This window comes from Dunckerocampus dactyliophorus, chromosome 15 (assembly GCF_027744805.1).
Source record: "Dunckerocampus dactyliophorus isolate RoL2022-P2 chromosome 15, RoL_Ddac_1.1, whole genome shotgun sequence".
Classification (NCBI taxonomy): domain Eukaryota; kingdom Metazoa; phylum Chordata; class Actinopteri; order Syngnathiformes; family Syngnathidae; genus Dunckerocampus; species Dunckerocampus dactyliophorus.
The window spans coordinates 28,077,262-28,096,623 of record NC_072833.1 but is presented as its reverse complement, the minus strand read 5'-3'; the positions used below and the strand labels follow the sequence as shown (position 1 = coordinate 28,096,623).

The 19,362-nt window shown below is 42.0% G+C and overlaps 1 protein-coding gene and 1 non-coding gene across 2 annotated transcripts in view; one reads left to right on the top strand and one right to left on the bottom strand.

The window, feature by feature from the left end:
- Window positions 1-6,925, top strand: part of LOC129195078 (protein psiL-like) — a 73,113-nt gene extending 66,188 nt beyond the window's left edge. The window contains exons 5-10 of the mRNA XM_054800797.1: window positions 4,400-4,534; window positions 4,726-4,917; window positions 5,065-5,196; window positions 5,388-5,612; window positions 6,316-6,444; window positions 6,636-6,925. Of these exons, the coding sequence (XP_054656772.1) occupies window positions 4,400-4,534; window positions 4,726-4,917; window positions 5,065-5,196; window positions 5,388-5,612; window positions 6,316-6,444; window positions 6,636-6,925 (1,103 nt within the window). The remainder of the gene's footprint in view (window positions 1-4,399; window positions 4,535-4,725; window positions 4,918-5,064; window positions 5,197-5,387; window positions 5,613-6,315; window positions 6,445-6,635) is intronic.
- A 12,060-nt stretch (window positions 6,926-18,985) lies between these two features.
- LOC129168586 (5.8S ribosomal RNA) lies at window positions 18,986-19,136 on the bottom strand. The gene has a single exon (XR_008566300.1). It is a non-coding gene; the product is annotated as a 5.8S ribosomal RNA (ribosomal RNA).
- Window positions 19,137-19,362: the final 226 nt, after the last annotated feature.

Here is a 19,362-nt window from a genome sequence, read left to right as displayed (position 1 = left end):
TTATTATTAACTATATAACAACATAAACATGCTATATTATTATTATTATTAACTATATAACAACATAAACATGCTATATTATTATTATTATTATTAACTATATAACAACATAAACATGCTATATTATTATTATTATTAACTATATAACAACATAAACATGCTATATTATTATTATTATGAACTATATAACAACATAAACATGTTATATTATTATTATGAACTATATAACAACATAAACATGTTATATTATTATTATTATTAACTATATAACATAAACATGTTCTATTATTATTATTAGCTATATAACATAAACATGTTCTATTATTATTGTTAACTATATAACAAACATGTTATATTATTATTATTATTAACTATATAACAACATAAACATGTTATATTATTATTATTATTATGAACTATATAACAACATAAACATGTTATATTATTATTATGAACTATATAACAACATAAACATGCTATATTATTATTATTATGAACTATATAACAACATAAACATGTTATATTATTATTATTATTAACTATATAACAACATAAACATGTTATATTATTATTATTAACTATATAACAACATAAACATGTTATATTATTATTATTATTATTAACTATATAACAACATAAACATGCTATATTATTATTATTAACTATATAACAACATAAACATGCTATATTATTATTATTATTATTAACTATATAACAACATAAACATGCTATATTATTATTATTAACTATATAACAACATAAACATGTTCTATTATTATTATTGTTAACTATATAACATAAACATGTTATATTATTACTATTATTAACTATATAACAACATAAACATGTTATATTATTATTATGAACTCTATAACAACAAACATGTTATATTATTATTATTAACTAAATAACAACATAAACATGTTATTTTATTATTATTATATAACAACATAAACATGTTATATTATTATTATTATTAACTATATAACAACATAAACATGTTATTTTATTATTATTAACTATATAACAACATAAACATGCTATATTATTATTATTATTATTAACTATATAACAACATAAACATGTTATATTATTATTATTATTAACTATATAACAACATAAACATGCTATATTATTATTATTATTAACTATATAACAACATAAACATGCTATGTTATTATTATTATTATTAACTATATAACAACATAAACATGTTATTTTATTATTATTGTTATTATGAACTATATAACAACATAAACATGTTATATTATTATTATTATGAACTATATAACAACATAAACATGTTATATTATTATTATGAACTATATAACAACATAAACATGTTATATTATTATTATTATTAACTATATAACATAAACATGTTATATTATTATTAACTATATAACAACATAAACATGCTATATTATTATTATTATTAACTATATAACAACATAAATATGTTATATTATTATTATTATTATGAACTATATAACAACAAACATGTTATATTATTATCATTATTAACTATATAACAACATAAACATGTTATATTATTATGATTAACTATATAACAACATAAACATGTTATATTATTATTATTATTAACTATATAACAACATAAACATGTTATTTTATTATTATTATATAACAACATAAACATGTTATATTATTATTATTAACTATATAATAACATAAACATGTGATATTATTATTATTAACTATATAACAACATAAACATGTTATATTATTATTATTATGAACTATATAACAACAAAAAAAAGTTATATTATTATTATTATTAACTATATAACAACATAAACATGTTATATTATTATTATTATTATTAACTATATAACAACATAAACATGTTATATTATTATTATTATATAACAACATAAACATGTTATATTATTCACTATATAACAACATAAACATGCTATATTATTATTATTATTAACTATATAACAACATAAACATGCTATATTATTATTATTATTAACTATATAACAACATAAACATGCTATATTATTATTATTATTAACTATATAACAACATAAACATGCTATATTATTATTATTATTAACTATATAACAACATAAACATGCTATATTATTATTATTAACTATATAACAACATAAACATGCTATATTATTATTATTATGAACTATATAACAACATAAACATGTTATATTATTATTATGAACTATATAACAACATAAACATGTTATATTATTATTATTATTATGAACTATATAACAACATAAACATGTTATATTATTATTATTATTAACTATATAACAACATAAACATGTTATTTTATTATTATTAACTATATAACAACATAAACATGCTATATTATTATTATTAACTATATAACAACATAAACATGTTATATTATTATTATGAACTATATAACAACATAAACATGTTATATTATTATTATTATTAACTATATAACATAAACATGTTATATTATTATTAACTATATAACATAAACATGTTATATTATTATTGTTATTATTAACTATATAACAACATAAACATGTTATATTATTATTATTGTTATTATTAACTATATAACAACATAAACATGTTATATTATTATTATTATTAACTATATAACATAAACATGTTCTATTATTATTATTAGCTATATAACATAAACATGTTCTATTATTATTGTTAACTATATAACAAACATGTTATATTATTATTATTATTAACTATATAACAACATAAACATGTTATATTATTATTATTATTATGAACTATATAACAACATAAACATGTGATATTATTATTATGAACTATATAACAACATAAACATGCTATATTATTATTATTATTAACTATATAACAACATAAACATGTTCTATTATTATTATTGTTAACTATATAACATAAACATGTTATATTATTACTATTATTAACTATATAACAACATAAACATGTTATATTATTACTATTATTAACTATATAACAACATAAACATGTTATATTATTATTATTAACTATATAACAACATAAACATGTTATTTTATTATTATTAACTATATAACAACATAAACATGCTATATTAATATTATTATTATTAACTATATAACAACATAAACATGTTATATTATTATTATTATTAACTATATAACAACATAAACATGCTATATTATTATTATTATTAACTATATAACAACATAAACATGCTATATTATTATTATTATTAACTATATAACAACATAAACATGTTATTTTATTATTATTGTTATTATGAACTATATAACAACATAAACATGTTATATTATTATTATTATTAACTATATAACATAAACATGTTATATTATTATGAACTATATAACAACATAAACATGTTATATTATTATCATTATTAACTATATAACAACATAAACATGTTATATTATTATTATTATTAACTATATAACAACATAAACATGTTATATTATTATTATTATTATTAACTATATAACAACATAAACATGCTATATTAATATTATTATTATTAACTATATAACAACATAAACATGTTATATTATTATTATTAACTATATAATAACATAAACATGTTATATTATTATTATTATTAACTATATAACAACATAAACATGTTATATTATTATTATTATGAACTATATAACAACATAAACATGTTAATTTATTATTTTATAACAACATAAACATGTTATATTATTATTATTAACTATATAACAACATAAACATGTTATATTATTATTATTTTTAGCTATATAACATAAACATGTTCTATTATTATTGTTAACTATATAACATAAACATGTTATATTATTACTATTAACTATATAACAACATAAACATGTTATATTATTATTATTATTAACTATATAACAACATAAACATGTTATATTATTATTATTATATAACAACATAAACATGTTATATTATTAACTATATAACAACATAAACATGCTATATTATTATTATTATTAACTATATAACAACATAAACATGCTATATTATTATTATTATTATTAACTATATAACAACATAAACATGCTATATTATTATTAACCATATAACATAAACATGTTATATTATTATTATTAACTATATAACAACATAAACATGTTATATTATTATTATTATGAACTATATAACAACATAAACATGCTATATTATTATTATTATTAACTATATAACAACATAAACATGCTATATTATTATTATTATTAACTATATAACAACATAAACATGCTATATTATTATTATTATTAACTATATAACAACATAAACATGTTATATTATTATTATTACTGACTAGAACATGACTTGGACCTGTTATGTCCTGGCTTGTTTACATCACTCACCTCATGTGTTCATCTTCACCTCATGTGTTCATCCTGCCTTTTAGCCTCAGGTCTCCAGTGCTATAAATGTACTAATGACCTTGGAGTGTCCTACTTCGATGCCTGGGACTGGACTGCTAAATGTCCCCTCACCACATGTACAAATGCAGGAGATCAGTGCTTCATCACCAAAGATCAGAGTAAGCAAGCTGAAAGGTGTTGCAGGTGTCAGCCATGATCTACATAGAATACAACACCTAGAGCACATACACTACATATCATACATACATCATAGACGTACAGCACATAGACATGATCACATCACCTTCCTCATTCATGTCTTTGTGGACACGACCACCACTCACCCCGTGTCCTTGTATGACCTCTACAGCTGCAGGCACCTACCAGGTGGGCTGCAAGGCTGCTTGTACAGGTGATGCTAACACTAAGTGCTGTAACACTAATGGATGCAACAAGTGGCTGGACGTGGCTGCTGCAAAGCAACACGCTGCTGTCAAGACAACATGCACTGACGCCAGCAGCAAGACCCTCACAGACTGCATGAATGCCATCAAGGACAACAGTAAGAGCAGACCAGTGGTGGGGGGGCTGTTTGCAATGTTTCACATCACAAATGCGACTTCTATGTGCTGACTAGAACATGACTTGGACCTGTTATGTCATGGCTTGTTGACACCACTCATGTGTTCATCCTGCCTTTCATTCTCAGCTCTCAGCTGCTATTCATGCTCTACTCCCCTTGGAGAGGACTACTTCACCCCCGACACCTGGGACTTGAGTACTAAATGTCCCCTCATCCAATGTGCAGCAGGACAGCAGTGCTCCATCACCAAAGTGTCAGGTAAGCAAGCTGAAAGGTGTTGCAGGTGTCAGCCATGATCTACATAGAATACAACACCTAGAGCATATACACTACATATCATACATACATCATAGACGTACAGCACATAGACATGATCACATCACCTTCCTCATTCATGTCTTTGTGGACACGACCACCACTCACCCCGTGTCCTTGTATGACCTCTACAGATGCAGGTCAGGTCTCCTACCAGGTGGGCTGCAAGGCCAAGACTGACTGTACCAATGCTGTTACTAACAATGATGATAACACTAAGTGCTGTGACACTCATGGATGCAACAACTGGCTCAACATGGCTGATGCAAACCAACACAGTGCTGTCAAGACAGACTGCACCGCCGACACCAGCAGCAAGACTCTCAAAGACTGCATGGATGCCGTCATCAAGGCCAAGCGTAAGAGCAGACCAGTGGTGGGGGGGCTGCGTGGTGGGTCTTTGAAAAGGCCTAAGAAGGCAAGCAAACAATAAGAATGCAATGTAAGCATCAGTGATGAAGATGAAGACGGTCTGACACCTTCATCTTAGCAGCTTCAAGGTCAAATGTTGACCTTTTAAAGCTGACATGGAGTTGTGCTTTTAGGGAAAAGTGCTAAGTTTCCAAGAATAAAGTAACTAATAAAGAATAAAGTAACTATTGAAAGTAACTAATAAAGAATAAAGTAACGATTGAAAGTAACTAATAAAGAATAAAGTAACGATTGAAAGTAATTAATAAAGAATAAAGTAACTATTGAAAGTAACTAATAAAGAATAAAGTAACGATTGAAAGTAATTAATAAAGAAAGAATAAAGTAACTATTGAAAGTAACAAATAAGGAATAAACTATTGAAAGTAACTATTGCAAGTAACTAATAAAGAATAAAGTAACTATTGAAAGTAACTATTAAAGAATAAAGTAACTCTTGAAAGTAATTAATAAAGAAAGAATAAAGTAACTATTGAAAGTAACTAATAAGGAAAGGCTTCTTGACACGTCATCTGTACTTCTGTGAAGAAGGTGTCGGACGTTTCGCTCCTCATCCGAAGAGCTTCGCTTGTTGACACCACCCATGTGTTCATGCTCACCTCATGAGTTCATCCTGCCTTTTATTCTCAGCTCCCAGCTGCTATTCATGCTCTGCTCCCCTTGGAGCGAACTACTTCACCAGCTGGGACTGGAGTGCTAAATGTACCCTCACCACATGTCCAAATGCAGGAGATCAGTGCTCCATCACTAAAGTGTCAGGTAAGCAAGCTGAAAGGTGTTGCAGGTGTCAGCCATGATCTACATAGAATACAACACCTAGAGCACATACACTACATATCATACATACATCATAGACGTACAGCACATAGACATGATCACATCACCTTCCTCATTCATGTCTTTGTGAACACGACCACCACTCACCCCGTGTCCTTGTATGACCTCTACAGGTGCCTACCAGGTGGGCTGCAAGACCAAGGCTGCCTGTGACAGTGCTGCTAATGATGCTAACACTAAGTGCTGTGACACTCATGGATGCAACAACTGGCTGGACGTGGCTGCTGATGCATGGAAGAAGGCGGAGGCCATCAAGGACGCTTGCAGCCCCTCCAGCAAGGACCTCAAAGCCTGCCTGGAAGCCATCGACCCAACCATCAGTGGTGGGGGGGGACTGGCTGGTGGTTTGGGCCTGCCTTGGGTCTTGGCCATCAGCGTGATTGTGTTGGTGGTACTGGGCTAACCCCCCATGCAGCCCCCCCCCCCCCCCCCCCCCCCCCCCCCCCCCCAGCCATCAGCGTGATTGTGTTGGTGGTACTGGGCTAACCCCCCCCTTTTCCCTCTTTCACATGAAAAGGCTAAAAAAAGAAAAGAAATAATCCAACAAAGCAACTTTCCATCAACCTGACCTGATGTGATGTTTGCACCCCCCCACATGACCAGCCCCTCCCTTGCTGTTACACTCGGGGGTGTCGCATGTGCGGCCCCGGGGCCCATGAAGGTCTTAATATGAGCAAAGTGTCATTCATTGGAAAAGTGTCATCAAATTGGGGGGGGGCACAAGAAATTGTTAGACGGGAAGAAAATGTCAGAAGAAAGTTGAAGTGGTTGGAAAATAAAAATAAAACCAATAAAAAGCTGTGATGTGCAAATGAACGAGTTGTTAAACGTCATGAATGCATGATTGTACAATGAATGCATGATTGTACAATGAATGCATGATTGTACAATGAATGCATGATTGTACAATGAATGAAACCACAAGTATCAACATGAGAAGGAAATGAACAAGATGACTTTAATGACTGGAAAACATCATTTTCATCAATAAACTCACATTGCAGCACATTTGATGGAGTGGAGCCTTTTTCTCTTTAGCCTAAATGAAGCATGCTAATGCTACATCCCATCTTTCCAGCATCACTGACATGCTAACGCTACATCCCATCTTTCCAGCATCACTGACATGCTAACGCTACATCCCATCTTTCCAGCATCCGTGACATGCTAACGCTACATCCCATCGTTCCAGCATCGGTGACATGCTAACGCTACATCCCATCTTTCCAGCATTCATGGCATGCTAACGCTACAACCCATCTTTCCAGCATCCGTGACATGCTAACGCTACATCCCATCTTTCCAGCAACCGTGACATGCTAACGCTACATCCCATCTTTCCAGCATCCGTGACATGCTAACGCTACATCCCATCTTTCCAGCATTCATGGCATGCTAACGCTACATCCCATCTTTCCAGCATCCGTGACATGCTAACGCTACATCCCATCGTTCCAGCATCGGTGACATGCTAACGCTCCATCCCATCTTTCCAGCATCAATGACATGCTAATGCTACATCCCATCGTTCCAGCATCCATGACATGCTAACGCTACATCCCATCTTTCCAGCATCCATGACATGCTAACGCTACATCCCATCTTTCCAGCATCACTGACATGCTAACGCTACATCCCATCTTTCCAGCATCCGTGACATGCTAACGCTACATCCCATCGTTCCAGCATCGGTGACATGCTAACGCTACATCCCATCTTTCCAGCATTCATGGCATGCTAACGCTACAACCCATCTTTCCAGCATCCGTGACATGCTAACGCTACATCCCATCTTTCCAGCAACCGTGACATGCTAACGCTACATCCCATCTTTCCAGCATCCGTGACATGCTAACGCTACATCCCATCTTTCCAGCATTCATGGCATGCTAACGCTACATCCCATCTTTCCAGCATCCGTGACATGCTAACGCTACATCCCATCGTTCCAGCATCGGTGACATGCTAACGCTCCATCCCATCTTTCCAGCATCAATGACATGCTAATGCTACATCCCATCGTTCCAGCATCCATGACATGCTAACGCTACATCCCATCTTTCCAGCATCCATGACATGCTAACGCTACATCCCATCTTTCCAGCATCAATGACATGCTAACGCTACATCCCATCTTTCCAGCATCAATGACATGCTAATGCTACATCCCATCTTTCCAGCATCAATGACATGCTAACGCTACATCCGTGGCATGCTAACGCTACATCCCATCTTTCCAGCATCGGTGACATGCTAATGCTACATCCCATCTTTCCAGCATCCGTGCCATGCTAACACTACATCCCATCTTTCCAGCATCGGTGACATGCTAACGCTACATTCCATCTTTCCAGCATCCGTGACATGCTAACGCTACATCCCATCTTTCCAGCATCACTGACATGCTAACGCTACATCCCATCTTTCCAGCATCGGTGACATGCTAACGCTACATCCCATCTTTCCAGCATCAGTGACATGCTAACGCTACATCCCATCTTTCCAGCATCAATGACATGCTAACGCTACATCCCATCTTTCCAGCATCAATGACATGCTAACGCTACATCCCATCTTTCCAGCATCCGTGACATGCTAACGCTACATCCCATCTTTCCAGCATCAATGACATGCTAACGCTACATGCCATCTTTCCAGCATCGGTGACATGCTAACGCTACATCCCATCTTTCCAGCATTCATGGCATGCTAACGCTACATCCCATCTTTCCAGCATCGTGACATGCTAACGCTACATCCCATCTTTCCAGCATCAGTGACATGCTAACGCTACATCCCATCTTTCCAGCATCAATGACATGCTAATGCTACATCCCATCTTTCCAGCATCGGTGACATGCTAACGCTACATCCCATCTTTCCAGCATCGGTGACATGCTAACGCTACATCCCATCTTTCCAGCATCAGTGACATGCTAATGCTACATCCCATCTTTCCAGCATCAGTGACATGCTAATGCTACATCCCATCTTTCCAGCATCAGTGACATGCTAACGCTACATCCCATCTTTCCAGCATCGGTGACATGCTAACGCTACATCCCATCGTTCCAGCATCGGTGACATGCTAACGCTACATCCCATCTTTCCAGCATCACTGACATGCTAACGCGACATCCCATCTTTCCAGCATCGGTGACATGCTAACGCTACATCCCATCTTTCCAGCATCGGTGACATGCTAACGCTACATCCCATCGTTCCAGCATCGGTGACATGCTAACGCTACATCCCATCTTTCCAGCATCACTGACATGCTAACGCGACATCCCATCTTTCCAGCATCGGTGACATGCTAACGCTACATCCCATCTTTCCAGCATCCGTGACATGCTAACGCTACATCCCATCTTTCCAGCATCGGTGACATGCTAACGCTACATCCCATCTTTCCAGCATCCGTGAAATGCTAACGCTACATCCCATCTTTCCAGCATCGGTGACATGCTAATGCTACATCCCATCTTTCCAGCATCAATGACATGCTAATGCTACATCCCATCTTTCCAGCATCGGTGACATGCTAACGCTACATCCCATCTTTCCAGCATCCGTGACATGCTAATGCTACATCCCATCTTTCCAGCATCAATGACATGCTAATGCTACATCCCATCTTTCCAGCATCCATGACATGCTAACGCTACATCCCATCTTTCCAGCATCCGTGACATGCTAACGCTACATCCCATCGTTCCAGCATCGGTGACATGCTAACGCTACATCCCATCTTTCCAGCATCACTGACATGCTAACGCTACATCCCATCTTTCCAGCATCGGTGACATGCTAACGCTACATCCCATCTTTCCAGCATCAGTGACATGCTAACGCTACATCCCATCTTTCCAGCATCAATGACATGCTAACGCTACATCCCATCTTTCCAGCATCGGTGACATGCTAACGCTACATCCCATCTTTCCAGCATCGGTGACATGCTAACGCTACATCCCATCTTTCCAGCATCCGTGACATGCTAATGCTACATCCCATCTTTCCAGCATCGGTGACATGCTAACGCTACATCCCATCTTTCCAGCATCCGTGACATGCTAACGCTACATCCCATCGTTCCAGCATCGGTGACATGCTAACGCTACATCCCATCTTTCCAGCATCACTGACATGCTAACGCGACATCCCATCTTTCCAGCATCGGTGACATGCTAACGCTACATCCCATCTTTCCAGCATCCGTGACATGCTAACGCTACATCCCATCTTTCCAGCATCGGTGACATGCTAACGCTACATCCCATCTTTCCAGCATCCGTGAAATGCTAACGCTACATCCCATCTTTCCAGCATCCGTGACATGCTAACGCTACATCCCATCTTTCCAGCATCGGTGACATGCTAACGCTACATCCCATCTTTCCAGCATCCGTGACATGGTAATGCTACATCCCATCTTTCCAGCATCAATGACATGCTAATGCTACATCCCATCTTTCCAGCATCCATGACATGCTAACGCTACATCCCATCTTTCCAGCATCAGTGACATGCTAACGCTACATCCCATCTTTCCAGCATTGGTGACATGCTAACGCTCCATCCCATCTTTCCAGCATTCATGGCATGCTAACGCTACAACCCATCTTTCCAGCATCCGTGACATGCTAACGCTACATCCCATCTTTCCAGCAACCGTGACATGCTAACGCTACATCCCATCTTTCCAGCATCCGTGACATGCTAACGCTACATCCCATCTTTCCAGCATTCATGGCATGCTAACGCTACAACCCATCTTTCCAGCATCCGTGACATGCTAACGCTACATCCCATCTTTCCAGCATCAATGACATGCTAATGCTACATCCCATCTTTCCAGCATCCGTGACATGCTAACGCTACATCCCATCTTTCCAGCATCCGTGACATGCTAACGCTACATCCCATCTTTCCAGCATCAATGACATGCTAATGCTACATCCCATCTTTCCAGCATCCATGACATGCTAACGCTACATCCCATCTTTCCAGCATCCATGACATGCTAACGCTACATCCCATCTTTCCAGCATCAATGACATGCTAACGCTACATCCCATCTTTCCAGCATCAATGACATGCTAATGCTACATCCCATCTTTCCAGCATCAATGACATGCTAACGCTACATCCGTGGCATGCTAACGCTACATCCCATCTTTCCAGCATCGGTGACATGCTAATGCTACATCCCATCTTTCCAGCATCCGTGCCATGCTAACACTACATCCCATCTTTCCAGCATCGGTGACATGCTAACGCTACATTCCATCTTTCCAGCATCCGTGACATGCTAACGCTACATCCCATCTTTCCAGCATCACTGACATGCTAACGCTACATCCCATCTTTCCAGCATCGGTGACATGCTAACGCTACATCCCATCTTTCCAGCATCAGTGACATGCTAACGCTACATCCCATCTTTCCAGCATCAATGACATGCTAACGCTACATCCCATCTTTCCAGCATCGGTGACATGCTAACGCTACATCCCATCTTTCCAGCATCGGTGACATGCTAACGCTACATCCCATCTTTCCAGCATCCGTGACATGCTAATGCTACATCCCATCTTTCCAGCATCGGTGACATGCTAACGCTACATCCCATCTTTCCAGCATCCGTGACATGCTAACGCTACATCCCATCGTTCCAGCATCGGTGACATGCTAACGCTACATCCCATCTTTCCAGCATCACTGACATGCTAACGCGACATCCCATCTTTCCAGCATCGGTGACATGCTAACGCTACATCCCATCTTTCCAGCATCCGTGACATGCTAACGCTACATCCCATCTTTCCAGCATCGGTGACATGCTAACGCTACATCCCATCTTTCCAGCATCCGTGAAATGCTAACGCTACATCCCATCTTTCCAGCATCCGTGACATGCTAACGCTACATCCCATCTTTCCAGCATCGGTGACATGCTAACGCTACATCCCATCTTTCCAGCATCCGTGACATGGTAATGCTACATCCCATCTTCCCAGCATCAATGACATGCTAATGCTACATCCCATCTTTCCAGCATCCATGACATGCTAACGCTACATCCCATCTTTCCAGCATCAGTGACATGCTAACGCTACATCCCATCTTTCCAGCATTGGTGACATGCTAACGCTCCATCCCATCTTTCCAGCATCAATGACATGCTAATGCTACATCCCATCGTTCCAGCATCCATGACATGCTAACGCTACATCCCATCTTTCCAGCATCCATGACATGCTAACGCTACATCCCATCTTTCCAGCATCAATGACATGCTAACGCTACATCCCATCTTTCCAGCATCAATGACATGCTAATGCTACATCCCATCTTTCCAGCATCAATGACATGCTAACGCTACATCCGTGGCATGCTAACGCTACATCCCATCTTTCCAGCATCGGTGACATGCTAATGCTACATCCCATCTTTCCAGCATCCGTGCCATGCTAACACTACATCCCATCTTTCCAGCATCGGTGACATGCTAACGCTACATTCCATCTTTCCAGCATCCGTGACATGCTAACGCTACATCCCATCTTTCCAGCATCACTGACATGCTAACGCTACATCCCATCTTTCCAGCATCGGTGACATGCTAACGCTACATCCCATCTTTCCAGCATCAGTGACATGCTAACGCTACATCCCATCTTTCCAGCATCAATGACATGCTAACGCTACATCCCATCTTTCCAGCATCAATGACATGCTAACGCTACATCCCATCTTTCCAGCATCCGTGACATGCTAACGCTACATCCCATCTTTCCAGCATCAATGACATGCTAACGCTACATGCCATCTTTCCAGCATCGGTGACATGCTAACGCTACATCCCATCTTTCCAGCATTCATGGCATGCTAACGCTACATCCCATCTTTCCAGCATCGTGACATGCTAACGCTACATCCCATCTTTCCAGCATCAGTGACATGCTAACGCTACATCCCATCTTTCCAGCATCAATGACATGCTAATGCTACATCCCATCTTTCCAGCATCGGTGACATGCTAACGCTACATCCCATCTTTCCAGCATCGGTGACATGCTAACGCTACATCCCATCTTTCCAGCATCAGTGACATGCTAATGCTACATCCCATCTTTCCAGCATCAGTGACATGCTAATGCTACATCCCATCTTTCCAGCATCAGTGACATGCTAACGCTACATCCCATCTTTCCAGCATCGGTGACATGCTAACGCTACATCCCATCGTTCCAGCATCGGTGACATGCTAACGCTACATCCCATCTTTCCAGCATCACTGACATGCTAACGCGACATCCCATCTTTCCAGCATCGGTGACATGCTAACGCTACATCCCATCTTTCCAGCATCGGTGACATGCTAACGCTACATCCCATCGTTCCAGCATCGGTGACATGCTAACGCTACATCCCATCTTTCCAGCATCACTGACATGCTAACGCGACATCCCATCTTTCCAGCATCGGTGACATGCTAACGCTACATCCCATCTTTCCAGCATCCGTGACATGCTAACGCTACATCCCATCTTTCCAGCATCGGTGACATGCTAACGCTACATCCCATCTTTCCAGCATCCGTGAAATGCTAACGCTACATCCCATCTTTCCAGCATCGGTGACATGCTAATGCTACATCCCATCTTTCCAGCATCAATGACATGCTAATGCTACATCCCATCTTTCCAGCATCGGTGACATGCTAACGCTACATCCCATCTTTCCAGCATCCGTGACATGCTAATGCTACATCCCATCTTTCCAGCATCAATGACATGCTAATGCTACATCCCATCTTTCCAGCATCCATGACATGCTAACGCTACATCCCATCTTTCCAGCATCAGTGACATGCTAACGCTACATCCCATCTTTCCAGCATTGGTGACATGCTAACGCTCCATCCCATCTTTCCAGCCTTCATGGCATGCTAACGCTACAACCCATCTTTCCAGCATCCGTGACATGCTAACGCTACATCCCATCTTTCCAGCATCGTTCCAGCATTCATGGCATGCTAACGCTACATCCCATCTTTCCAGCATCCGTGACATGCTAACGCTACATCCCATCTTTCCAGCATCGGTGACATGCTAACGCTACATCCCATCTTTCCAGCATCGGTGACATGCTAACGCTACATCCCATCTTTCCAGCATCCGTGACATGCTAACGCTACATGCCATCTTTCCAGCATCGGTGACATGCTAACGCTACATCCCATCTTTCCAGCATCGGTGACATGCTAACGCTACATCCCATCTTTCCAGCATCGGTGACATGCTAACGCTACATCCCATCTTTCCAGCATCCGTGACATGCTAATGCTACATCCCATCGTTCGAGCATCGGTGACATGCTAACGCTACATCCCATCTTTCCAGCATCGGTGACATGCTAACGCTACATCCCATCTTTCCAGCATCGGTGACATGCTAATGCTACATCCCATCGTTCCAGCATTCATGGCATGCTAACGCTACATCCCATCTTTCCAGCATCCGTGACATGCTAACGCTACATCCCATCTTTCCAGCATCCGTCACATACTAACGCTACATCCCATCTTTCCAGCATCGGTGACATGCTAATGCTACAGCATCAGTGACATGCTAACGCTACATCCCATCTTTCCAGCATCGGTGACATGCTAATGCTACATCCCATCTTTCCAGCATCGGTGACATGCTAACGCTACATCCCATTTTTCCAGCATCAATGACATGCTAACGCTACATCCCATCTTTCCAGCATCGGTGACATGCTAACGCTACATCCCATCTTTCCAGCATCGGTGACATGCTAACGCTATATCCCATCGTTCCAACATCGGTGACATGCTAACGCTACATCCCATCTTTCCAGCATCGGTGACATGCTAACGCTACATCCCATCTTTCCAGCATCGGTGACATGCTAACGCTACATCCCATCTTTCCAGCATCTGTGACATGCTAACGCTACATCCCATCTTTCCATCATCAATGACATGCTAACGCTACATCCCATCTTTCCAGCATCCGTGACATCTTTCCAGCATCGGTGACATGCTAACGCTACATCCCATCTTTCCAGCATCGGTGACATGCTAACGCTACATCCCATCGTTCCAACATTCATGACATGCTAACGCTACATCCCATCTTTCCAGCATCACTGACATGCTAACGCTACATCCCATCTTTCCAGCATCCGTGACATGCTAACGCTACATCCCATCATTCCAGCATCGGTGACATGCTAACGCTACATCCCATCTTTCCAGCATCGGTGACATGCTAACGCTACATCCCATCTTTCCAGCATCCGTGACATGCTAACGCTACATCCCATCTTTCCAGCATCGGTGACATGCTAACGCTACATCCCATCTTTCCAGCATCGTTGACATGCTAATGCTACATCCCATCTTTCCAGCATCGGTGACATGCTAACGCTACATCCCATCTTTCCAGCATTGGTCACATGCTAATGCTACATCCCATCGTTCCAGCATCGGTGACATGCTAACGCTACATTCCATCTTTCCAGCATCGGTGAAATGCTAATGCTACATCCCATCGTTCCAGCATTCATGGCATGCTAACGCTACATCCCATCTTTCTAGCATCGGTGACATGCTAACGCTACATCCCATCTTTCCAGCATCGGTGACATGCTAACGCTACATCCCATCTTTCCAGCATCGGTGACATGCTAATGCTACATCCCATCGTTCCAGCATTCATGGCATGCTAACGCTACATCCCATCTTTCCAGCATCCGTGACATGCTAACGCTACATCCCATCTTTCCAGCATCGGTGACATGCTAATGCTACAGCATCAGTGACATGCTAACGCTACATCCCATCTTTCCAGCATCGGTGACATGCTAATGCTACATCCCATCTTTCCAGCATCGGTGACATGCTAACGCTACATCCCATCTTTCCAGCATCCATGACATGCTAATGCTACGTGCAATCTTTCCAGCATCCGTGACATGCTAACGCTATATCCTATCTTTCCAGCATCTGTGACATGCTAATGCTACGTGCCATCTTTCCAATATTCATGACATGCTAACGCTACATCCCATCTTTCCAGCATCCGTGACATGCTCATGCTACATCCCATCTTTCCAGCATTCATGGCATGCTAATGCTACGTCCCATCTTTCCAGTATCCGTGACATGCTAATGCTACGTCAATCTTTCTACCATCAGTGACATGCTAATGCTACGTCCATTTTTCCAGCATCAGGAACATGCTAATGCTACGTCACATCTTTCCAGCATCGGTGACATGCTAATGCTACGTCCCATCTTTCCTGCATCTGTGACATGCTAATGCTACGTGACATCTTTCCCACATCCGTGACGTGCTAATGCTACGTGACATCTTTCCAGCATCCGTGACAAGCTAATGCTACGTGACATCTTTCCAGCATCTGTGACATGCTAATGCTACGTCCCATCTTTCCAGCATCCGTGACATGCTAATGCTACATCCCGCGTTGCTTTCCAGGGCGCGGGCCCCTCTCTCGGGGCGAACCCATTCCAGGGCGCCCTGCCCTTCACAAAGAAAAGAGAACTCTCCCCAGGGCACCCCCCGGCTTCTCCGGGATCGCTTGCGTCGCTGCACTGGGTGCCTCGCGGCGCCTATCTCCGCCTCTCCAGGTTCGGGGATCTGAACCCGACTCCCTTTCGATCGGCCCTGGGGCGACGTAGGCCATCGCCCCGCCCTTCCGAACGGCACTCGCCCATCCCTTAGGACCGACTGACCCATGTTCAACTGCTGTTCACATGGAACCCTTCTCCACTTCGGCCTTCAAAGCTCTCGTTTGAATATTTTCTTCTACCACCAAGATCTGCGCCCGCGGCGTCTCCACCCGGGCCCGCGCCCGGGGCTTCCGTGCGCACCGCGGCGGCCCTCCTACTCGTCGCGGCGTAGCCCTCGCGGCCCCTGTCGCCGGCGGCGGCCGGGTGTGGGCCCGACGCTCCAGCGCCATCCATTTTCAGGGCTAGTTGATTCGGCAGGTGAGTTGTTACACACTCCTTAGCGGGTTCCGACTTCCATGGCCACCGTCCTGCTGTCTGTATCAAACAACACCTTTTCTGGGGTCTGATGAGCGTCGGCATCGGGCGCCTTAACCCGGCGTTCGGTTCATCCCGCAGCGCCAGTTCTGCTTACCAAAAGTGGCCTACTTGGCTGCTCGCATTCCATGCGCCGCAGCTCCAAGCCAGCGAGCCGGGCTTCTTACCCATACCCAAGTTTGAGAATAGGTTGAGATCGTTTCGGCCCCAAGGCCTCTAGTCATTCGCTTTGCCAGATAAAACTGCGAGGGGTCCCAGCCAGCTATCCTGAGGGAAACTTCGGAGAGAACCAGCTACTAGATGGTTCGATTAGTCTTTCGCCCTTATACCCAGGTGTACGACCTGGGTATAAGGTGGTGCCCTTCCGTCAATTCCTTTAAGTTTCAGCATCTTTCGGGTCCTATCGCACGCGCTCAGGCTCCACCTCCCCGATGCAGCGGGCGGAGACGGGCCGGTGGTTCGCCCGCGTGCGCCAGCGGTCTTCTGTATGCCATAACTCCCGCGCCCGACCGCCGGGCGGGGATTCGGCGCTGGGCTCTTCCTTCTTCGCTCACCGCTACTGAGGGAATCCTTGTTAGTTTCTTTTCCTCCGCTTAGTAATTTGCCTAAATTCAGCGGGTCGTCTCGTTTGATCTGAGGTCGTGGTCGAAGGGGGTTGGAGGTGGCTCCGGAGACGCTCACCCTGCGGGAAGAGGAGGCGGCGGCGGGGTGGACGAGACACGCGGGCGCAGCTGGCGGCGGACGTAGGGCGCGCGGACGGATGGCGGGACATGCCTCCGGAGCACCGCGCCCTGCCCGTAACTCCCCCCGCGACAAAAGGGCATCGCCGGCGAGTTACCGAGGGGGGGAACCGGGTTAAGGCAGACGCCGAAACCGAACCCGACCCGCCTGGGGCCCCAGCGCAGCCGTTTCCTCACCACCAGGCCTGACTCTCACGAGTCCGCCCTCCTCCGCGACGCCTCCGGTCGAACTGCCGCACGCGCGGTGCGGGCTGCTTAGAGACACGGCGGTCCACCGGCAGCCGCGCCGGCTGACACGCGGGGCCCGGCGAGGTGCCCTCCACCCCGGGAAGGGGAGAGGGTACGGAGAGGAGCGGGAGCTCGATAGACGGCGAGGAGGTGGGAACGGAGCGACGGAGGCGGCCGGAACCGCACGCAGCGCCGCCGCTTCGGACGACGGGCCTCGAAACCCGTTGGTTTTCCTCTTTCCAGCCAGCTGCTTTTCGGTCTGCACTAAAGGGGACGAAGGCCCACGGAGGGCCTGTGACACCCCAGCCACGGGAGCGTAGGCCGAGCGGCCCCCCACCCGGTGAGGGGGAAGGGGGGCCTGCCTCGTCCGTACTCCCGATTGATTGCCAAGCGACGCTCAGACAGGCGTGGCCCCGGGAGGGACCCGGGGCCTCAAGGTGCGTGCGTATCGATGATCAATGTGTCCTGCAATTCACATTAGTTCTCGCAGCTAGCTGCGTTCTTCATCGACGCACGAGCCGAGTGATCCACTGCTAAGAGTTGTCAGAGGGGTTTGGTGGGCTTGCCACACAAGTGAGTTGGGGGAAGGCGCGCCCTCCTTCCCAGGCAGCAGAGGGCGGCTGGCTTCACCTCAAAAGCCAAGATAATGACAAGGGGAGGGTGAAGGGGAGGGTGAAGGTGCCGCCTCGGGGGTCGGGTGGGACGAGGGCGCTCCGGGCAGCGCCGGAGACATTGAACTCGAGTCGAGTATCCCCGCGGTCCTCCCTT